The sequence below is a fragment of the Camelus ferus genome, chromosome 1 (genome assembly GCF_009834535.1).
Source record: "Camelus ferus isolate YT-003-E chromosome 1, BCGSAC_Cfer_1.0, whole genome shotgun sequence".
NCBI lineage: Eukaryota > Metazoa > Chordata > Mammalia > Artiodactyla > Camelidae > Camelus > Camelus ferus.
In genome coordinates this window covers 10,022,915-10,050,030 of record NC_045696.1, presented here as the reverse complement: position 1 = coordinate 10,050,030, position 27,116 = coordinate 10,022,915, and the positions used below count along the sequence as shown (strand labels likewise).

The following is a 27,116-nucleotide window of genomic DNA, read 5'->3' as shown; positions in this document are numbered from 1 at the left end:
GGAAGGACGCCCCACATCTGAATCCACAGTAACCACCCTCTGCTGACGTGATCTCCGGCAGGAACCTCCACCCCACCCCATCCTCAAGGGGCAGAAGTACATCTGCCCGTCCTCTCCCTCTGCCCACCCCCTCTCCCCTGCTCCGCATGTCAAAGGCTCAGGACACTGCTTGTGAGGCTAGCCTGCCTGTGTTTTCCAGCAAGCAGCTTCTCTGCTGTTGCTCCCTGAGAATCTCTGCTGAGAAACAGGGAACAGGTGATGAGGCTCAGTGGAACAGCAGCAGGCAGGGCTCCAGCTCTCTGGAAGCCTGGAGGAGCAGGAGGAGGCCACCAGCAGACGAAGGAGCAGAACCATTTCAGTTAGCGGTGGATGAAATGGGCCAAGCGTGACGGAGGGCCAGGGCTAGAGCAGATGTGAGGGCCTGGGAAGGCCTCTCCGGAGACGTTCCATGCGGGGTCGAGGTCCGACTGCGGGGAAGGAGTTGGCAGGCAAACATCAAGGGGAAGAGCATCTAAGGCCCAGGAACAGCCAGTGCAAAGGCCCTGAGGGTGGATGAGTTTCTCCTGTTCCTCCCGTAAGGATGCGCTAGTCTAACTGGTATCTGCTCCACGCTTGCCGTCTTCCAGCCTCTTTTCCATGCCATGGGCGGAGAGCTATTTTTAAAAACCAACTACTTCTGCTTAAAATCAGCCAGGGGAGTCCTGTCCTTGTGGGATAGAGACTCACATCTTACAGTTGCTCTGTAAGGCCCCGCTTGATCTGCTCCCTCCTGCCTGTGCGGCAGCCCCCACCCCGCCCTCTCCTCGTTTGTACCTACCTATTTGCCCATTTGTGCTCAGCCTTCCTCAAGCAGGGCCTTCCTTTCTGAGGTGCTGACAGGACCACCGTTAGGTGGCTGCTGTCATCTAAAAGCCTTCCAGGTTTCCGGCATCACAAGAGGTTGTGGGTTCAGGGGCAATGGCCTCTCCAACTTCCAGATGGAGATGCTGATGCTTGAAGAGGTGACGTCCCGGGCTGGTCCCCAGCATCCTGGTCTGATGTTCTTTCTAGTTCGTTCTGCTGCTTTTCAGGTCGCCATGATGGCCGTAGACAAAAAGTCCAGGCTTCTGTTGTTGCCCCAGTGGGTTTCCAACTGGCTCTCTTGAAAATTTTCTCCTCTGACCCCCATACTACGTGATGGAAAGGTCCACTCTCATCACTGGTCCCCACTGCGGCATCCTGGGTGTGCAGACAGCACAGGCACGGAGCCTTTCCCCACCTTGGAGATCCCATGACTCAACCTCCCAGAGTTGTCTTCCTCCCAGGACTCCTGTGCCTGCATGTCCGGTGGGAGGTGGTGCATGGGCTCGGGGTCCACGGACCCCATCATCCAGCCCCGCCCTGACTGTTGAGCCTTCCCTAACCAGACCTTCTGTCTATCATGTCTCTTCACCACCTCTCCAAGATTCTTGCATCAAGCTGAAACCACTGGTCATCACACCAGAATGCCCTCACCCCATCTTCCCCACCTCTGCCTGCCCACCTCACTCCTTCTTTCTCTGCCTTGGCCAGCTCCACTAACCTGCCATGTCTGAGCTCCTTGCTGAATCTTAGTTAACTAATTATACATAAGATGAGTGGGTGGAGACTGATGCACAGACAGTCTCATTAAGCTGTGAGCTGCTTGGGAGCCAGGCTCTAGTGCATGAAGACCTACATGGTAGCAGCACGAATAAGTAGCGATGGTACCGCCCTTTGTATCTTAAATTTGCATGATGCCCAGTCTTCCTGTCCTCTTAGAAACTGGAGGGCACACCTGCCTCGCATACTTGTGTGTCACCCAGGATGCTCGCTCATGGCCGTTACTCGGGAGGTGTCGGTGGCGGACCGTCCTGTGCTGCCCTCCTGTTGTTCCGCAGGCTCACTCCTTACCTCCCAGCTAGGCTGGAGGGAAAGGACGCATCCTGTGTCCAGTCTCCCACCGTGTGTGGCCTCGACCCCTGCACCAGCTGTGCTTGGGAAGGCACCACTGTTGAAAAGACAAATCCACGTGGGAAGACCCTAGAACAGGAAATGAGCTTATCAACCATAAGCCCTGTTACTCATCATTCGTATGCCGCCCTGAATACCACGTATTTATCTTGTATTTGGTTTTCTGTCTCCCCTCCACTAGAATGGAAGCTCCATGAAAGCAGGGACCTGAGCACATCTCTGCGGTTGCTGAGGGTGAGCAGGAGATGCCCCGGGGCTCAGGTGGTCTCTTGTGTTCCAGCGGGGTCAGTTTGCCAAGTTAGGAGAGACTGCAGGCTGTCCTTAGACGCCTGTGAAGATAATTCCCTTGGGATGAGAAGTACACCCGCCCTTGTGGACCGCCCAGAGCTGGTTTGGTGACCAGAGTCTCCCATGGGCTGGGGCTGCCCCGGGACTGGTCAGCCAAGGTCATTTTCAGAGGAGACCCAGCTGCCTTGACCCAGTCTGGCTGCTGCCCGCCCCTGCCAGCCTCCGGCTCCAAGAACAGGAGTGTCCTCCCAACCAGGTCATCCAGGAATGGACTGGGAGAGCCATGGATGAGGACCACGCTCAGGCCCACCCTTTAAAAAGCTCATGGTTTCCTTGTGTGTCTTCACTTCCCAAGACAGCGAGAGCAAAGGTTTTATTCCTAATCAAAGAAGTCATCATATGTCTCTGGACTCCACTGTCCCATCTGTAAAATGAGGTCACTGGACAGAGTGACCTCTCAAGCTCCAGCCCTAGAGTTGGGGGTCAGGTGGTGGCAGTGGGGCCTCCAGGAAGAGAGCATCGGAGGTCCTCTGGGCCCTGGGGTGTGGCTGGCCTTGGAGGACGGCATTCTGTGGTTACAGGCCATCACACCCCTTGGACAAGTTGCTTGAGTGACCCGCCTTGGGCTGGATTTGGTTCAGCAGCTGTGGCCACTGTCATCCTGCACGTGCCTGGACAGATCCAGTTTCTAAATTGCTCCCTTTTCACACCAAGTGCCTTGATTTCCAGGCAAGCTTCCCTCTCATGGCATGGCCCTCACTCGGCTCTGCGTCAGAACCACCTGGAAGCTTTGCAAATTACAGGCACCTGGGGTGCACCCCAGCCGGTCGGATCCGATTCGTCTGGGTTACAGCAAGGACACTGGGCTTTTTAAAAGCTCCTTAGGTGATTCTGATGTTCAGCCAAACTCGACGGCCGCGGCCCTCCTCCATCCTCCGCACGGCTGCCACGGTGATCCTCCTGAAATACAGCCAGACCTTCCCTTCCTCTGCAGCCGAAGATGACAATCCAGAGGCCTCGCTGCATTGCTCAGAACCTCCTTGACTGCGCTTCCCCACCTGTTAGGGGCTGAGTGTAAGTCCCCAAAACTCATGTGTTGAAGCCCTTACCCTTATTCCTCAGACCTCAGACTATGACTGTATTTGGAGATGGGGCCTTTAAAGAAGTTGTTAAGATGAGGCCATCAGGGTGGGCCCCATCTGATCTGACTGGTGTCCTGAATGAGAAGAGGAGGAGTGGGCACAAAGCATCCCTGGGGATGAGCACACGCGGGGGAAAGGCCGTGGGAGGACCCAGGGCGAAGACGGCCGGCCAAGCAGAGAGGCTTCACAAGAAGCCAGACCTGCTGACACATTGATCTTGGACTTCCAGCCTCCAGACCTGTGAGACAATAAGCTTCTGTGGTCCAAGCCGCCTAGGCTGTGGGACTTTGTTACAGCAGCCCGGCTGACTGATGCACCTCCCTTCGAGCCAGGCGAGAGGCACCGTGGTCAAGAATGAGAACTCCGGGGTCGGATTCCCTCTGCGCCTCATTAACTGAGGCTTTGGCATGTTACTTAACTTCTCTGTGCCTCAGTTTCCCTGTTGGTTCAATGAGATGAACAGCAGAAGCTACCACGTAGGATTATTGGTGAGGATGCCACGAGTCCATGAACTATGGTGCTTGGAACTTTGTGGCTCGAAGAAGCATTCAGTGTCAACTTGCCTTCCTCCCTGGGCCCCAGCATCTGCTTCTCTCTCTTCCTCACCTGCCTCCTGGCTCCGCCACTCTGTCCTTACCCCCCTTTTCTCTGACTGCTCCCTGCTTGGATCCCTCCCTCCTCCCCACCCTGACATTTGCCTGATGAAGTCCAACTCAAATTCGTCCTCCTCTGGAAAATATTCCCAGATCCATCTAGTCAGAACTACTGCCTCCTCCCTCATATTGCAATAAAAATGTGTTTGGACTTCTAACACCCAATACCCTGTGTTCCCAAAGAATTTATTTACAGTTGCCACTAACAACCCTAAAAATACTGTGGGATAGCGCACATTGAAAGCAGGAACTCAGAAAGAAAGAAAAATAAGGATAGAGACATAAACGGGGCCGGGAAGGAGCTAACAAATGCATACCATAGGGCATCGGACACAGCGCCAGGAATTCCAGCATCGCTTATAAAGCCAGGGTTGATATGTTTTTGATTTAAAAAAATTACTAACATTCTTTTTAAAAAAAAATTTTATTGAAGTGTAGTTGGTTTACAATGTTAGTTTCACGAACATTCTTATTTATGCAAAATGAAGAGATGACTTATTCCTGAGAATAATTTGATTTTTGCCACATCTCAACAGTCATTAAACTGCCTAGTGGCCCAGGTAGGCTGGGTTCCCCTTCTTGGGAGAAATGTAAGCATATCTGGAAACCACACTGGCAGTTTGCAGCTTCAGGGTTATGACTGAGTGCAGCTGAGTGGAAGTCCCTGGTGAGTCCCAGGACAGGCTGGAGAGGGTGCCAGGCTCACCAGGCAGCGCACAGGGGGTCTTTGGTGCCATCAGGTGGAACGTCCCCCACCTCTCACCACAGGCCTCCGCGCCCACCTGGCTTCTCTAACCACCCCCTAACAATCCAGTCTTAGGGATTTGCAACTCTGAGGTCTCGGAGACTGATGACAAGGTGCCTGGTGCCCTTTACGAGGTGACTGCAAATCGGCAAGGATGGTTTCCCACATTCAGGCCGAACTTGGAGTAGCCTCCTGTGTGGATGAGAGCTCCACAGGCCCCATTAATGTGTATCCTGCTGACCAGGGCCACTCAGCCGGAAGATTTGGGCTGAATGTCCCCAGAGACATCGGTAGATCCTTTCCCTCAAAGATGGAAAACCATCACCCAAGCTTCTGTATTGCCCTTTCCCATCCCTCCAGCATCACAACCCCTGTAATCGGCTTCCCACCTTATCTTCCACAGCATCTCTGCATTCACCTGGCATGCTGGCCCCACACCCCCAATCTAATGGCCCCATCCTCCCTGGCCACGTAGAAACCCAGCGCAGGGAGGACCAGGTCCTCGTAGAAGCTTCCTCCATCAGGATGGAGAGCATCAACTCCTCTGAGTTCCTGCAGCCTCCACCATGGGCACACACAGCCCGCAGGCCTGTTCTTTATTGCTTGCTATTGTGAATTTAATTTTCATGTCGAGTCTCCCCCACCGCCGTGAGTTTCCTGAGGACAAGGACATTATCTTGCTTATTTCTGTGTCTCTTGGACTTCAGGGAAAGTTAATGCATATTTATTGACCATCTTACAGTATATTTTGGCCCTTTCATAGCAGGAATGAGTCCTGTTTATTTGCTTTGCTCTGTGGCCAGCTTGCTGTGGGGCCTGGTTTGGTTTTAAAAATGATGGTCCCTGTTGGGAAAGGAAGTGGAATGATTGGGTGTATGGAGAGGGGCAACACTTGCTTTTTACTCTAAATATTCTGCATCTTTTGAACTGTTTATAGAAAGCATGTGTTCACGCATGATTTTTGTAATAAAGCAATTTATTTAGATTATGCTGTTCATATGTAGAGTGTCCCACTGAGGAGACAAGACTGGTCTTTTGGGGTAAGATTTTCCCCTGCTTTTCTCCAGTGGCCCAGACTCAGATCCTTGCAGAGGGACACCGTGGCTCTCTCTGTTCTGTAAATGTGTCTAACTATACAAAATTGTAAGAGACAGCACATAGATTAGGAATTTTATGTGGGTTGTAATTGGGGATCATTTTTAACTGCCTGAAGTCATTTGCAATATTATTTCAGCTGCGAGTGGATTATAGTTAGTTATAAGAACCCCTCCATCCCACCGAGATGTCCATGAAATTTATTTGCCGTGTTTTACCCTCTCATTTTTCACTGGGAAAGGAAGCCAACAAACTGTGTTTATTCTGGTTCCCAAAGGAGAGAAAGACCACGTCCCTCCACCCCTAAAGAAAGCTCTCTTATTTGAAATGTCTTTTCCATTTACCCTGCTCTGAATAATGGAGTTTTAAAACTCTCTTGTTTTTCTAAGTATTACATTTTCAAAGGAAGGATATTTTTGAGTTCAAAGCGCTGGTTTCAAGTCTTTAATAGTTCACTTGGTCTGGCATTCACCAGCAAGAATTTTTAAAACGGCATCCTATGGGGTCAGTTCAGTAGCTAAAAAGATGATTCCAAGCCAACATCATTGGCATATAATCCTGAGACGAATCTCCCCCACAAAATCTTTGTTTTTCATTATGTCCTGGGTGCTGGAGAGGCCACCTGGACCACCCCTCTGCCTCCAGGCAGGCTTTTAGGGGGGCCAACTTAGGATGGAATTTATTGGGGCAAGTAGCCCAGACTCACACAGCACTGCCTCCCAAACTTCTCAGCCTGCTGGGTCGACTGAACAAAAGCTGGTGCTGCCCAAACCTCCTCGTAATCCCCAACCCCCACGAGCAGGAGACTTCCAGTTCACCCTGAACTGGCCCTGGCACCTGGAATTGTTGGACCAATGGCCCACATCCATCCTGGACCTTCTGCAGTTGCTCTGGCTCTGAGCTTCTTCAAAACCACAGTGTGTAAATCTTGAAGACTCAGAAGAATGAACTTTTAAAGTCCCAAACAAGCCAGCTCCTGTCATCTTTCCTCACAGGTCCTTGTGTCCGGTTCCTTAGTCACTTTATGTGTCTCTGATCATGTGCACCATCCTTGTTGCAGAGTTGTCCACTTCTAGGAATGTCCCCGTTTCTCAGTGGGGTGCTATTGGCATTTGAGGTGGGCCTCTCTCGGTCCTGTGTATTGCAGGTCATCTAGAGTCCTGGCTCAGCCCACCAAATTCCAGCAGCCACCTCCAGTCATTACGACAGCCAAGAAGTCATTCTCAGCGTGGATATGGCGGGGGTGGGTGCAGTGCAAGCCTCAACCTGGTGGGGCGCAGTACCATCTTCAGCCTGTGGCGGTGAAGGTGGGGAGGGGGACGCGATACTGCCCCCAGCGGAGGACTCCAGGGTTCTTAGCTGTATGCTCTAGGGGGCTGGCACTTCTCTTCTTCCACCATGAATCTGCAGCGCACAGCACAGTTAGTGCCAGACTTGTGGTAGGACATCAGTAAATATTTGTCACATGAATGAATGAATGAGGTCTATGAACAAGCTTCAAGAGGGCCTGTGAACCCTATAAAATTGTGTGCAAAATGAGTGTGTATATTGTGTGCATTGTACACATATGTTTTCTGGGGCAAGAGTTTGTAGCATCCACCAGATTCTCCAAGGGAAATTGTGACCTATGGGGATGTTCGGAAGACTGATCCAACCAGTGTCCACTACTAGCCTGATGTTTGTGTCCCTGCAAATGTCACTGCACAGTATTTGTGAGGTGAGTTTTAGAACTGCTTCTCTGTACCAATATTCTGATATCCCTGCAGAAAGGAATGTCCTGAAAATTCCAGGGGAGACTTCCCTGAGTTCATACAAATCTCTAATGCAATGTATATTCTACCCTTTAACAAGAAATGGCCTTAGTCCTGGGCCTTTGGACTCACTAACAGGAAACTTTGGCAAGAATAGGGCAGGCTTTTTCTGCCCGAACTCGAGAGTGTTTCCTGGGTGGCTTTCCAATGAAAGACAAAGAAACTGGGAACATCACTCAGCTTCCCGTCAACCCGGGCTCACGCAGCAGCTCAGCAGAGGCTGGGTCAGCCCAACCAGTGAGCAATCATGACTTGCTTCCTTCCTTGGAATTCACTGTCAACGCAACTGTTTTAATAAAACACAATCAACGCACTGAGACAGGATGGACAGCTGGGCCAAGCTGGTGACTGAGCCAAAGACCCAGTTTCCAGAAATGTCTGCAGACCTGCGTGAAGATTCATAGCCCTGAGGAATTACAGTTTGGCTGCACTGCAGTGGCTTTGAGTGAGGTCTCAGATGGATGGGTGTGGAGGGTGTTAACATAATGATGGCACATCCTTGATGCTTCCCCAGCATCCATCTGCCCATCCTGGGACTGTCCTGTCCCAGGAAGAGAAGCTACAGCATTCTAGAAAGGGCATTTAGCCAGGGGAGGGGACAAAACTGGAGGCTTAAAGCACCCCAGCTTGGAGTTAATCTCTGGCGCAGTGAAGCATTTACCAAGAAGCCTGTGATATCATTCACTCAGAGGGATCATTCTATTTGCAGAAGCTTCCAGCGTCTAGACTAGATCAGTCATGAGCCTAGAAACTCTCTCGGGGGAAGATGGAAACTCTGAGGAACCCCTGAGAGTTCAGAACAGGCGTCTCAAACTTTAGTATCCCTAAAAAGTCACCTGGAGAGCTTGTTAAACCACATTCCAGGCCCTGACTTCACACAGTCTATTCATCAGGGGCTGAGAATCTGCATTTCTAATAAGCTCCCAGTCTGGAGACCCCAGTCTAAGAACCACTGGTTTCCAGTAGGTGGTTTTGCTCTGTGCTCTATGGCGCCCCCTTGTGGGGAGAAGAAGGGATGAGAAAAGCAAATGAATGGGACTCAGAGCTCTCACCCCCACCTACATCCAAGACACCTCCCAGTCTACTTTACACATCTGGTTTTGGTGATTAAACAAAGAACCCCTGATAGAATGGACGGGGATGGAGGGCCCACTGTCTGGAAGAGGTGGGTCCAGGCCTGCATGAGAGGTGCTGCCTAGAGCCAAGCTTCCCCATCCCTCATTCCAGTGTGCCTGTGTCAGGGGGCAGCCTCTGCCTATAACCTGAAAACATTTGAGGCAAGCAAATCCCAAATATCCAGCTAAGGGAGCAGAGGCCAGCGCAGGTACCACCTCCTGTGCGTGCACCATTTCAGTCAGCAGAGCCCACTCCCTGGGTACCTGTGGCTGCAGTGGTGACTGGCTGTCTGCGCCTGGAGGGGTTTCCTGCCCACCTGCAGGTTTTTGAGTTAGCGTCTGGGTGCAGGGCAGCACCTGGTCCAAGAGAATTTGCCCATCACTGTCCGGATGTGCCCCACATCTGCCCTGGCCCCCGGCCCATCAGGATAACCACTTCATCCTCCAAAAACCAACCTCAGGGTAACTGTATGGCCTCCTGTAGCTCGGACCCACAGTAGTGATCTGGGGTAGAGCCTAGTTTCTGGGGTCAAAGTGTCGGGGTTTCATCTCGACTTCACTACCACCCAGCTGAGAGACCCTGGGTGAGGCAACCCCTCTAAGCCTCAGTTTCCCGTCTGTAACATGGAGAAAATTGTAGTATCCATGTGAGCATTAAACACAGCTGTCCGTGTACCACTCCTGGTACTGCACCTGTCATGGTGTGAACCCTCAGGAAATGTTGGCCAATTGTTACTAAGTCTTCTCTCTTAACACTATTTCAGTGGTTTTGATGAAGCTGGAGTGTTCTGTTTGTATTAGTTTCCTGGGGCTGCTGTAACAAAAGACCACAAACCGGGTGGCTTAAAACAGCAGACATATATTTGCTCATAGTTCTAGTGGGAAGACATCCAAAATCCAGGTTTTGTCAAGGTCACGTTCCTCTGAAGGCTTCCGGGGGGAATTTGCTCCACGCCTGTAGCTCCTGATGCTGCTGGCAATCCCTGGCGTTCCTTGGCTCACAGATGCGTCACTCTAATCTCTGCCTCTGTCGTCACACGGCATTCCTTCTGTCTTTCTCTGTCATCTTCTTATAAAAGGACACCAGTCATATTGGACTAGGGCCCACCCTAATTGACTATGACTTCATCTTAATTTGATTGCATCTGCAAAGACCTTTATTTCCAAGTAAGGTCACCTTCGCAGGTACCTAGGGTAGGACTTGGACATGTCTTTTTAAGGGACAGCATTCAACCCACAACACTGTCTGACTAGAGTGAGACCACAGGGCCCGGCAGCCGTGAGGACCCTGGGGGTCTTCCCTGTGAAGCTGGACAGGGCTTCCCCAGACCTGGACTAAACTGTCCTAATGGTTGTGTTTTGCAGGGTGTTCAGACTTACATCTCCTGGATATGTTGACCCCAACTGAGAGGAAGCGACAGGGATACATCCACGAGCTCATTGTCACGGAGGAGAACTACGTGAATGACCTGCAGCTGGTCACAGAGGTGAGGGCCACTGCGGGTGCCCAGGTTGAGTGGGGACAGGGCCCTGGCAGAGGGTGGGGTGGGGGAGGCTGTCAAGGAGGCCTGTGTCTGGATTCCCAGTGTGAGAAGCTTTCTGATGCATGGGACCATCTAGACGGTAAATCACATAGGAGAGTCTTACCCAAGAGAAGATGGTGATATTCTCATCCGTGGCCAACTCTGTGTCCAGGGATCTCTGCAGACGAAGGACAGATGATCCCATGAGGGGTGCACAGAAACAGACATGCGGGCTGTGCAGTGGGAGTCGGGCTCCACTCAGAGAACTTGCTGCTCGGCCACCAACTAGTTGATGCTGCAGAGGAAGTGCCATCACCTCCCTGGTCCTCAGGGGCGGCAGCATCTGAAAATGGCAGCCCCCTGGCTGATATCTTGATTATTCCTCGTGCTACGTATCACCCCCTCCCTCCAGAAAAATCTATTGCAGAGAATGAAGATGTTTCCTCCTGGGGTCCTGTGTGCCCTCCGTCCTAGATGATGCCTCGTTTTGTCTCTCCTTCCAGGGAGCTGTTGAAGGGCCTTGGGCACCTGGTCCAGAGGATGGGGAGATGCAGAGTTGGGAACCCTTGCTTTTCAGGAAGCATTTGGTCCACACATATGGGAGGCTGTCATATTAGGAAACCGGGGGTTGCAGAGCTGGACGTCAGAGTCACCCAACAGTTTACAAAGTACTGTGATAAGTTTGGGACCCCTCCCACCCACAGCAGGTGTGAAACCACCTCCTCTGATTGTCTTCACAACCGGGAGAGACATGGCTCGGGGACCCAGTGTTGCATGAGTACAGGAGGCAGGGTGGGCTGACAGCCCCCAAGGCCACCATTAACACTTAGGAAGCATTGGTGCAAAACAGTGCCCCTTTCTCAAGACACATGACTGTCACTAAAGATACAGTCTCGGGTGTCTAGGATATGAGTGTCACCCCCTTCGATGTGGCACCTTGTGCAGTGGCCAGGTGTGTGCCAGGATCAACATCAGCTACGGACTCATGAGACGAGGGCTCCCAGGGATCGGCCTCGGTCCAGCCAGTTTATTTTAAAGACAGGCTGTCCCCATCCCTAAGGAACCTTCCAAAGAACGCCTGGCCTCCAATGGCAGATGCGGCCTCTTTCTAGGCAGGGGCTCACCATGTGGGGCTCAGCTGAGATCTGTGATTTACTGCGAGTTGTTCCACCACCCAGAGATCAGGGGGGCTCCTTTATTTCCTGGAGTCCAGGAGAGGAGCCACGCCCACCCCTGAACTGGGCGTGCTCGTGCTGGCTCTGTCCCAGGCCCAGCCCAGGCTCAGGGCAGAGCAGTGGAGTCTGTTGCCCCAAGGCTGCTAGTTGGAGGCCCAGGTGCCTGGGCTGCTCCCCTGGAATTCCCAAGACTTGTCTGTGCAGCTGGGGGCAGGGATGCGGGAGCCACCCCCACCTCGTACCTCTCTCAGCCCCCCATTTCTCCACTGTGCCCCTTTCCTCACTGTGGCAGGTGAGAGCCTGAGTGCTTTTGTCCAGTTCCACCGCTGAATCCTGGTGGAGTTGAGGTCTGTCCTCCAGAATTTAGTGGGACTCCTGGTGAAACAGTGTGGACCTGATGGAACCCCCCCAACAACGTCCCCAGGCAGAGGGGGGACCACCTGCTTCAAAACTGCAGCTCCTGGGCCTCCCAGCAAAGCTGCAGATGCCTTGGTCCCTCCCATCGCTCTGAACAGATCAGTGTGTGCGTGTGTTTGAGTTTCAAGCTAACTGTTTGCTTTCTGAACTGCTTCGTTTTCTGCATCTGTAGATCTTTCAGAAACCCCTGATGGAGTCTGAGCTGCTGACAGAAAAAGAGGGTGCTATGATTTTTGTTAACTGGAAGGAGCTGATTATGTGTAATATCAAACTACTGAAGTAAGCCTCTCCTTGCTAATCCCCCGCCTCGCCTGCCCGCCGCCCTTACACACTAGCTCCTGCGTGGTCCTCCGTGTGCCCCTCTCTGCATGCGCCCTGTGTTCCTTCCTGCCGTTCTCCCTCATTTCCACTTACGAGCACCATCACTCTTTTTCACCCTGATGCTTTCTTTCTTGGAAATGCACCCCAAATTTTTCACCGAGGAGAATAAATTGCTCAGCATCCCAGTTCATGCTTTTACTGTGGTTCTAGAATGAACAGAGCTAGGCAGATCCTGGCTCTGGATCGCTGGCCAGCTCCAACCGGGGTGGGGACAGCCCCCTCCTCAGCCCCCAGCGCCTTCCCTCAGACTCAGGTTCCACTGGGGGATTACTGAGACTTTCTTGACTCCTGAAGACTGAAAACAGTGGAGCTGTTCACACCCACGGTCAGTGGCAGTTCTCAGGATCCTCCCCTGAGAAGCTGGCCTGGAGCAGTAGATATTTTATGCCTTTTAAAGTTTTCTGAGGCAGCTGATGGGCCAGGAGTCAAGAGACCTGGGTTTGGGGCCCAATTCACTGCCCATCCTGTTTCCCCACCTGTAAAATGAAGGGATTGGACTACATCCTCACAAAGGCCTTTCCAGTTCTTAAAAACAAAAGAGCAAACAAACAAACAAAAAAAAAACCCCAAAATAAAACCCCTTCAATTCCATGTCCAGCAGGCCCTCAGTATCACATCTCTTGCTAGAGATGAAGTCCATGGTGATACTGGGAGCTGGGGAAGCTCAGGCCCAGTGAACTTGCGTCCATCCCTCATCTCTGGGTCCATGTAACTGGGAAGCAGCTATTTCCTAAATGTGGTCCCTGCGTTTTTATAAAGCAATTTCAGGTCCTCACTTTCCGGAGTGTGTTTGGGAGTGGAGGAAGGGATGGAGAGAGAGGTTCAGAGCAATGGATGAGAAGAAAAAATATAATGTCTTCTCTCTGTGTGTTCTAGAAGGCAAGTACTCAAAGATGACCCCAGTGAGGGTGTGTAGAGAAGGTATTTCTGTTATTCACCCTGGGGTGAAGCGATCACCCCACTCTTGCCGTGGAGAGAGGCTGTCTTGTCCTGGGGGCTATTGGGTTAGTTAAGCCTGAACCTACAAGTACTAAACCTAAAGTGTTGGAGAAACTTGTTTTAAAACAAACGCAAAGCTTTTCTGTTCAAAATATCCCTGCAAGTAAAAACTGCTCTCCTTGGGCGTCTACGTGGGGCGTGGGGAGGCGGGAGATGTCTGATGTCCCTGAGCGCCCCGCCCAGCCCCGCGCTGTGAGGACTGGCCGGAGGTAAACTGCGCTGCTGGCTCCCTGTACCTTTCCGTTGTCTTCGCACTCTTAACCCTCCCTGCTGCTCCTGTCCGGGAAGCAGAAGCCCCTTTCTTGAGCTCTGTCGGGGCCAGGCCTGCGTGCCCCTTCCTCCCATTAGCTCTGATGTAATCCACGGCCCTGGAAGTAGGAATTGAGAGCGCATTTGCAGCTGCGGAAACAAGGCTCAGAGAAGTTGAGTGACTTGTCTAAAGTAACAAAGAAAGTGATCGGAGCCCCGGGCTGCTCTGTGGCTGATGCCCAGGGTCCCGCTAGGGGTTCCGCCCTGTTCTGCTCCCCCCACTATCCCCAATGGAAAGAAGGTGGCAGACGTCTCAAGTTTCTATCCGGGCTCCAGTGCCTTCTAACTTGTTTTGGGCAGTTACCTTGGGCAGATAACTCTCTAGCCCTTTGTTTTAGAACCTGTAAAATGGCCGTCATGGCACCTGCCTTGTCTAGCGTGCAGGGTCATTCGGATCTGTAAGGAGATCAGGTGTACAGCGGGCAGCTGTCAATCACAAAGGACACGGGCACCGCCCCTCTCCCATCATAGGGTCCTAGTGCTCTGCCCCTTCGATCTGATTGGTTAGTTTGGCTGATCTTTTCATCTGCCAGATAAAATATGTAGTTGGGGCCTTCTGGGGACTAGATTTCTTTATTCCTTTCTTTTCTTTATTCCTTTCTTTTCTTTATTCCTTTCTTCCTTCCTTCCTCCCTTCCTCCCTTCCTCCCTTCCTTCCTTCCTTCCTTCCTTCCTTCCTTCCTTCCTTCCTTTCTTTCTTTCTTTCTTTCTTTCTTTCTTTCTTTCTTTCTTTCTTTCTTTCTCTTTCTTTTTCTTTTTCTTTTCAACATATTATGAAAATTTTCAACCAGAAAATTTTTCTTTCCAGAAAAACGGAAAGAATTGTATGGTGAGTGCCCATATTGTAGATTATACAATTTTGCTACATAGGCTCCATTTCTTCGTGCAAAGACTAACCTCAACGACGGGAAGATACAGGGCTCCTGGCATGCTGGAAGAGGGAGGCACTTGTGGAGGGAAAGAATTTAAGGCAGCTCTCCCTGGAAGGCCACAGTGGGCAGCCATACACCTGCCACTCCTGATCCAGGGGCCAGTGACTCCTTGTACTTACAGGGGACACAGGATTTATTAAACAGATAAAAAAGAAATAAATAAAAGAAACATAAAAGGGCACATGAACTTCCTACTAATGCTGTCTCTAGTTGGGGGTTAGAATGGATGGTTGACTCTCTTACCTGGGAGAAGAGAGCTGAGAAACTTGCTTTTAATAAGCAGAGTAGGGCAGAAGGATTTAGGACCTTTTAAAATTAAGAGCTAGGGGCAGCTGTTAGAAGTGATAACAGAAGGAATGCAGAAATGAGACTGGGCCCCGCAAACCCAGGTGCTGGCAGTGGTTTTTTCTTTTCTTTTTAAAATTAAGATCTTTTTCTGCCTCCTTGCTTGAAAAAGAAAAAGAAAAAGAAAAAAAGAAATGAAAAACCTCAAAAAAAAAACCAAGAGACCTTTTCTTAAGTATAAACTATCTGCCTTACTTTGTTTTTAACTTAAGAAGAATAGACACAATTTTATTTTAAGCAGAAAAACAAAGAAAAATAAAAAGTAAAAAATATCTTGGGGGGTAAAGTCAGGGTGAGAGAAGGAAGAAAGAAAGGGGCTTTGGCTGGGAGTGGGAAGGGTGAGAGGGAAGGATGGTGAGCCGAGGAATGAAGAGGAAAGACAGCAGAGAGGGAAGAGCAGAGGGGCGGTGGAAACTGGAAGGAGAGAAACTTGCCCGGAGTGAGGATGGGGAGGATGCCAGAGTGGTGGAGGTGGGGCGGGGCAGGGCGTGGAGTCAGACCCCCTGGGTTCCCAGGCTGCCTCTGTCACTGTGTGACTCTGGCCAGGCCACTCGATTTCCTGTGCCTTGGTTTCCCCAACAGTCAATAGGGATAATAAATAATACACGTTTAAAAAAAGTGCTTGACACACAGGACACATTCATAAATACCGGCTCTTGTGACCGTCACCTGATCTGTGGACTTCAGGGGGTTAGGGGCATGTATTCACTCAGCAAACCTTGAGTGCTCTGATGTGTTCATTAGCTGATTGATTATTACCACAGTTCAAGGTCCTAAATCTGTAGACCTTTAATTAGGTTACAAATCAGCTCACCAAAGGGTGGGGCTGTGTCGACAGCAACATAGTCATGTTATCCCTGAACCTAGAGACACCCCGTTTCAACCCATTCAAGCCCAGTCCTCAAAAGCCTCACCTGTGCAGTAAAACATCCCAAAAGCTGAACCTAACAGGTGCCTGGTCCATAGCAGGGGCCTGATTTTAGGTCTACCTCCTGGTTGGACCACTCAAGTCTACAGTGTGGACCTCCAGAACCCAGGAACTGGTTTAACTTCCTCATGACAGTGATGATCTGTGTGTGGTCTTTTTTCTTTTCCCTTTTTCTTGTCACCCTATCATTAAAAAAAAAAAAAAAAAAAGGAGAGAGTGGGTAGTGAAAGTACTTTTATCCTTGCATAGAGATTGTGTTGCTCCTCACTAGAAAATATGGAATGATGGAATTTCCTCCTGTTTCCATCCATAGCAAGTTTGTAACATGGTTATTCAGAGCTCTCGTTCCCCAGAATTGGTGGCAGCAACACCCTTGAGCAAATTTCTACAAAGGAGATGTTTTACACTGGCCCCTGCAGTGGGCAGTGGCCACCTGGCCATCCTGGGGGTACCAGGTACCATTCTGCACACCCCAAGTATGCAGTGCTGACAACACCTCTCCCTGCAAGGGCATAGGTGGAATCGCTAATTGTTCAGACCATATAATGTGTTGTCCCTAAAGTTTCTCTCCTTGGCTTGCCTGATCGGTTCCAAAGATCTTTTTCTTTGACCACAAATGTGGAAGAAAGAAAATAAAGTGATCTGAAGTTTTTAGAGCCTAATACTAAGATTGCAGAGTTTCCTTAGAATTATTTAACCCTACCCATGACCATGAAGGCAGCCAAAAGGATTCACAGTGACATCCTCCCAGCCTTATGTTAAAATCTGTATCATTCCATCCCTTCCTTCCTTCCATCCATCCATCCATCCATCATCTGTAATCACTAGGGTAGGCAGAACACACCCACAGCCTCATAGGTTGTCATCCTGCCCTCATAGTACATTGCTATCCCTTCTTGGCTTCCAGGATATAAATTGTTTGGATCCATGGACCTATTATCATATGAATAGACCTCTCTCTTCAGAACTCCTCTTAATCCAGTCCATTTCAAATTAGCCACAGCCAGGAAGCAGTGAACGGCATGGAGGGTTCAGACAATCATTTATACCTGGCTTTCGTGAACACAAAGGAATTATTTTCCTGTGGCAGTTGATTTACCCTCTTAATTATATTTTGTTTAGTCTGAAAATGAGCCTGCATGGCCCCTGGCAACAGGAGCTTCCCTTGGGCAGCACTGGCCCTGGAAACAGATTCAGTGCTGGGGTCCTACCAACCTGGATGGTTACTCCATAAAGCAAGACAGCCACACAGGAGCCCTGTCTGAGTTATTTAAAAAAGGAGCCCATATTTTTCCAGAAAAAAGAAGAAAAATTGTTTTTTATGCTGACTTGTTCAGCAGAGTTTTTGTTTTGTTTTGTTTTTCTAAGTTTTTCTTTCTAAGAGCCAGCAAACAGCCATCAGGTCAAAGAAAGATGTCCCAGTGAGACCTCTCTGTAGCGCTAGACTCATCGCTTGTTCTGTTCCTTGTCGCCCACATAGACCCTGTAGTGGCCCTGGATTTGTGCCCCTCACACACATTCTGTTTCTGTCCCACCTGGAAGTGCTCCGTGTCACTGTCGGAGAGCGCGAAGGCGGGGGGGCTCACTTCTCGTGTTTCCGCGCAGAGCGCTGAGAGTGCGCAAGAAGATGTCCGGGGAGAGGATGCCGGTGAAGATGATCGGGGACATCCTGACAGCGCAGCTGCCGCACATGCAGCCCTACATCCGCTTCTGCAGCTGCCAGCTCAACGGGGCTGCCCTGATCCAGCAGAAGACAGACGAGGCCCCGGACTTCAAGGAGTTTGTCAAAGTAAGGAGCCCAGGCTGAGCTGAGTCCCTGCGAGGGGCTGGCTCGCACATCTGCAGTACGTTCCTGCTGCAGGCCAACAAGGGCCGAGATCTTCGCTGAAAAACGGGAGGCTGGCCCTCACTGGCGAGTGTGGCTGAGACCAAGGGGGTGGGCTTGGAGAGGAGGGGCCAGCCGTGGCCTGGAAGCTCTGATCCATTGTCCAGGTGTGGAGTGGTGTTATCTGGATACTGGTTTAAATCCTCCACCTCATTTGTCAGGCTCAGGAGGGCTGGTGGGTCTCAGGTTTCCTATTGTGTTTAATCCAAGCATCCTCACTTCCTTTGCTGGTCTCTGCCCGTCACCTGCAAAGGAAACAGTCAATGTAGCAGCAATATTGATGGACCCTTGGTTTTTCTCTAAGTTGGTTCTTTCTGATGGGCTCAAACTCTGGGAAGGCTGTGGGGTTGAGTGTGGGATGCCAGGACCTCTGCCTTGGAGGATAACGAGGGTCTGGAGAGCCATGTGTCCACCAAGGGACATCTGAGGTAGGTGGGCCTCATGTTGCTGGAGTTCCCAGACGCTGAGCCTGCTGCCCTGGGACTTGGCCTTGGCCGGGATGGGCCCTTGCTGGCCGTCATGTCTGTGGAATCATCACTGTGAGCTGAAAGTCCCGTCCCTTCTTGGCCGCAGCATCTCGTGTTTTTTCTTTCTCCCCATTTCTCAATATTAAATGCCTTGATTTTCCATCCAATGAATGGGGCATCTGAAGTCATTCTAAGGGGAGAAATCTGGCTGAGAAGTAGGCCTAGGGTGGGCTGGAGACTGGAGAGCTGGGCTACTGGGTGCCACAGGCCACCCGGGATTCCAGCCAAGGGCTGGGTCCTCCCTGGGTGCAGGCAGGATGAGTTCATCCCTGGATGCACTTGAACTTCAGGGAGATGCTGACCCCAGCCCAGGGAGGGGCCTTGTTACCCCTCCCCTGCTCGCCCCTCCCCTCATTACCTCTCCCTGCCTCGTCCCTGCGGGACTCTGACCTGCTTTTGCCAGCTGCGAAATGTTCCTGGAATAATGGTGTCCATAGCTGGAGCCGGTTCAGGCGCGGACAGGCCCCAGGGCTTGGGGCCCAGGTCATGGCATTAAACCCGTTCCTAAGGAGTTAAACCTGACTGTCACCATATAACCCCTGTGACTTGTAGCCGGGGTCACCTTCTTGGGGTAGAAGGGCTCTTGCCCTCCAGTGAGGATGACAAAAGTGGCGGAAAGAAAGAGAGAGGGAGTCCAGGGTGGAGACAAACACATGGCCCTCACGTCTCAGCTTTGCTGTCCCTGCCCTGCCTGGGGCTCCCTCCGGCAGATGCAGACTTTGCCCGAAACAGACAGTGACATTCGACCCTTCCAGCATCTCTGAGACTCATGGGGAATTTTTATTCTGACCCTATAGTCTTGTGACTCCTTGTTCCTGGGACTGCTGTAAAGTTTCGGCAGATATCCAGAGGAAAGATTTTCTGTGCACCTAGAATCTCATTTCTGGAAGTAAGGAAGCACGTGTCCTGGGAGCAGGGGTTAATCCTGTGGCTGAGTCACATCCGCGGGCAGCTCCCACCCTCCATCTGGAGCGAGCTTCCTCCTGGCCCAGGATAGCGGTCCAGCCCTTCCAGCTCCAGGCTCCTCAGTTGTTGTCCAGATAAATGACGTGATGATGTGACGGGTGGGAGCCCCTAAATAACGTTGTTGCTGAATGGATTTTGCAAATGTCTTAACTACACTAAACAAAACAAAACACACTGTCCTTTCAGAGACTGGCCATGGACCCTCGCTGTAAGGGGATGCCACTCTCTAGTTTTATACTGAAGCCTATGCAACGGGTAACAAGATACCCACTGATCATTAAAAATGTAAGTACCTGTCTTGCCTTTTCAAGCAGAGAAATGCTTTCTCAGCAGGTCAGGGATCCTGGGTCATGGGCAGGCTCCCCCACCAACACACCTGGTGTCTGTTGTGTAGAAATCATATACCAACAGGCTGTGGGAGGCATCTGCTTGCTAACTCAGAAAGAAAAGCTGGTTTATCATGAAAAGAGTTAGTGACACACAGCCTTCAGCTGTGTGACCAAGCGGCTTCCACTGTATAGGCTGGACCATGAGAGTTCAGTTCTTTTCCTAATACAGGTGTAGTGTCTTCTAAAATTTTTTAATTTTATTTTTTTGGAGGGGAGTAATTAGGTTTTTAAAAATTTATTTATAATGGAGGTACTGCGGATTGAACCCCAGACCTTGTGCATGCTGAGCACGCACTCTACCACTGAGCTATATGCTCCCCTCTCAGGGGTAGTGTCTTTATGCCTTGGGTTTCCTAGAAAGAAAGAGAGAAAGGAATATAATTTCCACCACCCACCTTCAGAAAGCCATTGTGAGATACTCTCTGTTGATATTAGATTGCTATTCTCCTGTCTCTTCAAGAAAGCCAACATCAAAGGAAAAGAAAAAAAATGTGCCCACCTATAAAATGAGTGAACAGACTTACACATCTTCTGAGCCCATGATTCTTTAACCACAGGGAGGAGAGCTGTTGGAGAGAGGTTTCAGATCCGCTTCTTTTGAATGGAGAATTTAGAAACCCAGATCTGGACACTGGTGTGCTCACTGCCACGCGGGTGTTGTTGCCTTTGAGGCCTCTCATTGGTAGAGTCAGGAAATACATGTATGTGTATATATTCATACACACATATTTACATATATATGTGTGCAAACATATTTATAATGCCATCAATATATGTATATTATAATATATATTAAAACCCATGAGTTCACACCAATACTTCCTGCTCTAATCTAATACCACAGAATTTCTTCTAGCTTCCCCTCTTTCTGTATTTATAATTCTCTTCTCTGCAAGAAGCCTGGCTCTCATCATCCTCCATATATTTACTTATTTGCTGAATGCCCTTATATGTAATACATTTCCCTCCTGTGTAAGCTGCCTCCCCAGTCCAACCCCACATCAACCCCACAGAATACACTGTGGCCACACTGGCTGAGTTAAAGAATTAGTTTTGAAAGATACTTTCAACCTACTGTTTCCTTGTCTCCAACTTGACAATTACTATTCAACTAACTGAACACTTTTCTTTACTTCCCCCAATATTTAACTGCAAATTAAAGTTGGAAACAAGTTTTTAAAATAGATGTTCTAGATCTGGCCAGTGGGGAGGAAAACAAAAACAGGAAAGATTTGAGAGGCATAAATATTAAAAAGGAAAAAACATATTTTCATTATTTGCCAAAACACGATTGCTACCCTCTTTTAGAGAGAGAACCCAAGAGAATGAACTGAAAACTAAGAAGAGAATTTTAGAAGGTGGCCAGTTATAAGATAGATATGGAAAATTGTAAAAGTACTAAGACTAAATTTTTTTTTTTTATAATACTGAAGTGGGGCAATTCTTAGCATGGCCCCAAAGACAGAACTTGAAAGAATTTGGAGTTGTAGCAACTTGAAAAAAAAACTTATTCTGGGAACAACCTAGGTGTTCATTAAGGAGAGTAGTTAAAGTGGTGAATCTGTATATGAAAGAGACTTTTATTTATTAGCTGGAATTACATCTAGGAAGTGCTATTAAATTAAAAAAAAAAACTTTTCACTAGCAATCCTACAGTATGGTCCATTTTGCAAAACTGAGGAGAAACTCTATGTCACTATTAAATATATGTGGAGCATCGAAAGGAAACAAATGGTTGCCCTTAGGTCTGGGCACGGTTACCTCTGGGGCAGGAGAGTGAAGGGGAGAGAGCAAAATTGTTCTCTATACTTCTGCATATCAAGAATATGTTAATATTATTTGCATAAACAGTTTTCTTAAAAATTCTGTGTAACAAAAATAGAATAAACAACATTAAAAGACAAATGACAGGTATAAACTGAGTAAACATATTTTAATTGTATGTAAGTAGATACTGAAATATACATCTATCTATCTATACATGTAAAGCACTATTACAACTTGAAAAGAAAAAGACAAATACCTTAATAGAAAAATAGGTAAAACATATAACCAGACATTTTTGAGAGGTGTGTAGAGTAGCAGTAAAAAATGTGTTGTCAGGAACCAGGCTGCTTGAGTTTGAATCTCAGGAGCACTACTGTGTGCCCTTGGGCAAATTACTTAACCTCTCTGGGCCTCAGTTTCCTCATCTGTAAAATAAGGACACTAATAGTACCTACTGCATAGTGTTGTGGGAAATTAACTGAATTAATAAGTGTAAAATGTCTGGCTCATACTAAGCAGTATATCAATGTTAACTTTATCATTTAGTGTGCTTGTGTTCTAAATGTACACAAAATTTAAATTCACTGATAATAAAAGAAATGCATAACAAAACAAGAAAATACCTTTGGCTTTTGGCTTGCCAGATAGGCATATATTGAAAAGATTGTGAGTCCCCAGTGTTGACAAGGTTGCTGGTGAAAACTAAACTGGTTCAGCCTTTGGGAGGGAGGGTGATGTATACATCAAATTCCACATTCTCTTTGGTTCGGCACTTCCATCTCTAGGAATTTATCCTAAATCAGAGGAATATTGAAGTGTTGGAAACATGAAGTTTTGTAGGAAGGGAACTGTTTAAATGCATTGTGGTTTATCCTTAGAATGACATAGTATAGAATCCTTAAAAATGATGATCTAGATCCATATGAACTGCACATCAAATGATGTGCTATAACTGCTACTAAGCGGGGAGGAAGCAACGTACAAAACGGTACAGTGTAGTACGGCAGTATGATCCAATTTTTATTTTTTAAAATCTATATGTATTTATATTCAGGCAGAGTGCATTAATGAATATGTAGACAGAGGTTATTTCCAGATGGGGAAACTGTGGGTGGCTTTTTAGGTTCTTTAATGACTTTCTGAATTTTCTAAATTTTGTACATTGTACAGTAGTACTCTTATAATGAGAAAAGCAATAAACCTATTTTCATTTTGAAACAAAAGAAAATAAATGAATTCACACCATTCAGCTGGGTGGGCTCCTGGTCTAGAACAGTGGTCCTCAGACTTGGGGAGCTCTAGAAAATTCTGATACCTGAGTCCCACCCCTGGGGATCCTGATATGGTCAGAGTTGAGGCATTAGGGTTTTTCAGAGGGATTCTAATGTTCAGCCAGGATCAACACAGAGTTGGGGCTGTTGCTTGGAGATGATTGGTGGACGCACCAGACCCAGATTGGGCGTTCTCCTCAAATTGGGTGCTTACTTAGGCCTTTAAACCAAAGTGTACCTTTAGGATAAGGTATTATCCAGGCTAAGGCCCACTTGAGTTATTTGTATGTAGGACAAGATGTGGGCAAGTACACCCTCAACACCCTCCTGGTCCACTCCAAAGGTGGCTGAGGGTCATTCTTTATTCTTAGGGTCTTTCCTCATGATGCTTGTTTTTGGTGTCCTCAAAGTCCTTTGAGAATCTGATGGTAATTGCTGTCACTTACTGAGCACCTTCAAAGGGCCAGGTACTTTGCAAAGTTCTTCCCTTGTATCAAACCATTTAGTCCTCCAAAGCACCTTGTAAAGAAGGTGCTATTAGTATCCCCATTTTTCATTTGAGGAAATTGAGGCTCAGAACGTTTATGTGAGTGACCCATATCACAGCTGGTCAGTGGCAGAGTAGGGACTTAAACCCAGGAGGTCTTTCTCCAGAACTGGCTATCTTAACCATTAGCTTGGAATGATTTATCCAGAAAAATGCATCTTTGAGCAGATGCACCCATTAGCATGCAGTTCCAGAGGTGCACAGATGCCTGCAGCTGTGCATGGATCCAGGAAAGAGCCATTCTATATGGAGAAATCCACTCAGGATGTGTTATTGCCCTTGCTGCAGCCATGGCCCTCCTCATACCCCAAACATAAATCATGTGGCAGTCCTTGCTCCCCAAGGTTCCCCTGCCAGCAAGGAGCGGCCATCTTTCTTCATGTCATTGCTGAGGTGGGTGCTCAGAGCTGCAGTTGCTCATGTGGGTGCTGTTCAGGAAAGGTCTGTGTCTTTCCCTGCTTCTGCTCAGTCTGGCCCTCCAGGACAAGCCCACCCACACTGCCTAAGGCTGCTGTCTTCTGTTCTCTGATGTAGATCCTGGAAAACACTCCTGAAAACCACCCGGACCACAGCCACTTGAAGCACGCCCTGGAGAAGGCGGAGGAGCTGTGCTCCCAGGTGAACGAAGGGGTGCGGGAGAAGGAGAACTCGGACCGGCTGGAGTGGATCCAGGCCCACGTGCAGTGTGAAGGCTTGTCTGAGGTAGTGCCTTAGGGTGGGACCTGGGCCTCTCCCACCAGCTTGGCAGCCAGTCTGAAGGAGGATGAGAAAAATCATGAATTGTCTTTCTCTCCTCCAGCCTCCAGTTTGCTGATTCTGTCTTCAGCTGCTTCTAATCCATTTTATCCGTATACTGAGTTTTTAAATTTCAATTATTTTCTTTTCCATTTCTAGCAGTTCTATTTATATTCTCTAATCTGCTGGTTTCTTTCTTGTCTTTTTCCTTGCACAAAAGGCCATGCTTCTCATTTATTTCCTAACACATGTTAAACATAGTCCTGCCTATTTCAGATCTGATCATTCCAATAGCTAAAGTTATGGGTTTCACTCTTTGGTCTGTTGCTACTATTGGCTCTCACCACACATATCTGTTTCTCTGGATGTACTTTGATTTTTGATCGTATACTTTGATTTTTGACTGTGAGCTGTTTCTCTGTATGTACTTTGATTTTTTGATTGTGATAAAGTCCTTGGAACTTTATCTGTGAGATCTTTGAGGTCTGAAGTTGTATTCCCCCTGCAAGCGTTGCTACCAGGATCACCCTAAGTTAAATATAGATCACACTGGTGTGAATTATGACTGTAAACTTACATGAGAGCTACATTGTGGTTTCAAATTCTCAGGGGCATTTTTTCCCCCTCCACTTATACCAAGTTCAAAAGCAAGCAAGTTTTTGGGCTAATCCTTTCTGCGCTGAGTTACATGTCATTCTTCCTCTAGGGTCCAGCTCTTTGAAATCTCCTGTTATGTCCCTCCCCTCGCTTGGGCTCTGGGTATATCTCCTGTCTCCTGCACCCCACATAGCCTTTAAAATGGAAGCTTAAAGTCACCAGATTTAAGGAAGGGCTGTGTATCATTCTGAGGAGCAGTAACTTGATCCTAAAGACAGTGGACCTGAACAGCTCCTGAGTCTGGCAGGCTGAAATGCCACCACGCACTTTTAAAGGGGCCCTTCTCTGAGCCTCACAGCTGCAGTCACAGGACTTAGTGAGGCCTGGATCTTCATCTTAAAACATTCAGGATAAAGTAAAGTCTTGTCATTTGCTTTTTTGTGGCTTATATATACTGTTTGAAATAGACTGTTTTCTTTCGTTAGTGATGGTCTTTCCTGGCTTTTGTCCACCAGCTTTTGTTTTGTCTGTACAGTTAGGGTTCACCACCATGTGGAAAGGGGGCATGTTGATTTTTGTTCCCTGGCCCAGATCTAGACACACCAGTGATAAAGTTTCAAGTAGATGCTGTCTTAGGCATTCTTGTTTCAAGATAGAGAACTGCAAATACTGTTGCCAATTCATATGGGTTCAGTGTTAGCCTGGCCAGCTGGAGGCCCTAATCTTTGAGTGTGTATGAACCGTATCACCTCTGTGTCATCCAAGTGAATCACTGGATTCATTGCCCCCCAGTGGCTTGAACTCTCTCTTGGCAAGTAAAAAGGGCTAGATTGATCTCCAGGCTTCTGTTCAGAGGGCCAAGGGGTGAAGAGTACCCTTTGGAGGCTCCTGTTGGAGTGTAACACTCCGTCTTTGGGGATCCCCCAGAGCCTCACTGGGAGGTTAGGGACCCTCGTCCCTCCTTGTACCTGAGAGTGGAGTGGACTGGCCACTCTTCCTTGATGCCTATAGGTCTCTGTTCACAGGGGCGCCACTGATTCTTTCTCTCATATTGGAGGCAGACAGGTGGCCACCAGCATCTCTTGGAGGATGTGTGTTCTCCTCTTCATTAAGACTCTCCTCAGTGAGGTCTGTAGGGTTCATAGCTCTGGAGAGAGCTTCAGCCTTGAGGGCTGCTGGGTGGCACATACCCCTGGGGCCCAAGTGTGGGCCAACAGAGACCCTGAGGGTCTGACTCCTGCCTGGATCATATCACTTCCTGGCGACAGCTGTGGCCTTCCCCTCCCTCAGTCTTTCCCCTGCTATCCAAAAAGGAGGGCCTTAGTGGGGACATATCTTCCACAGTCTCCTTCTGCCCATTTAAACCTGCTCACAGAAAATAACAGAGTCCAGCAGAATGATAGAGCATGAGATGATAGAGCCCAGGAGGGATGACAGAGCTGTGCTTAAGGACTTAAAGCCATCCCCAAGGTTTGGGAAGTGGCAGGAAGAGAGCTGTGCTCTTCATGTTTTCGGAACCAGTGAGTTGGGTGAGATTTAATGTACACCAAACACAGTGTCTGCTCTGCTTGGCTCTGAGGGATCAGCCAGCACCTTGAATTTTGAGGTCCACCCATGCGGTGGGGGCCTGGACTCCAGCTGTGCCTTGGGAAGCAGCATTTGTCCTGTGGAATTGTTCAGCTACAGCTGCTGCTTCCAGAGTCCACACAGGACTGTTTGAGCCTGTGCAGGGCCATCACTGAAGCTGGTTCACGTCCCTTCTGGTGGACCGCCCTGCACACAGCACATACTCATCAAGGTGGGAGTGTTTTCTTCCTGCTGCCCAGTTTCCCCCGTAAATAAAATGGAGAAAAGCCCCAATCACCCTGAGACACTAGCAGACCTCAAGAAAAAGCATTAGGAATTACAACTAAGATTCATCTTGACACATGGAATCTCTAGAACCACACCTTTGACTCCTTGGCTCCAAAAGTCACTGCCTGAAGTCTTCAAAGCAGTCCTTGATTTGAGTCTAAGATACGGACTCACTGGGGCCTGGTCTCAGATTCTGCTGGAGCTCATGCTTTCAGATGCAGACAAACAAAATAAAAAAAAACAAAAATGACCTCACTTCATCATGTTTTCTTTGGGTTTTGCTTTCCTTTCTCAGCAACTTGTGTTCAATTCAGTGACCAACTGCTTGGGGCCACGCAAGTTTCTGCACAGCGGGAAGCTCTACAAGGCCAAGAGCAACAAGGAGCTGTACGGCTTCCTCTTCAACGACTTCCTCCTGCTGACCCAAATCATAAAGCCCCTGGGCTCTTCCGGCACCGACAAAGTCTTCAGCCCCAAATCAAACCTGCAGTATAAAATGTACAAAACAGTAAGTTTGATTCTAGATCGTGATCTCAGGGTTGATTCTGGGGAGGAGGAGAAAATTTCCAAAAGGAATCAGAGTTTTAGCAGGGCTTGAGGGCTCTGGCCTAGAGGAGGTGCAGGGAGTGAGTGAGGATTTAGGGTGACCGTAGCAGCACGGTCCCAGCAGTATCAGAGAAGGAACGACACTCAATGTGATGGACGAAACATCTATGAGCTGGCTGCCAAGTGGCTGCGGTGGGTTCCCC

General features: G+C 48.8%; 1 protein-coding gene across 1 annotated transcript in view; it reads left to right on the top strand.

Annotated features, from left to right (window-relative positions):
* ITSN1 (intersectin 1) overlaps positions 1–27,116 on the top strand; it is a 189,781-nt gene that overhangs the window by 149,046 nt on the left and 13,619 nt on the right. The window contains 6 exon segments of the mRNA XM_032472559.1: positions 10,186–10,307; positions 12,108–12,214; positions 17,435–17,618; positions 19,394–19,492; positions 23,716–23,883; positions 26,663–26,875. Of these exon segments, the coding sequence (XP_032328450.1) occupies positions 10,186–10,307; positions 12,108–12,214; positions 17,435–17,618; positions 19,394–19,492; positions 23,716–23,883; positions 26,663–26,875 (893 nt within the window).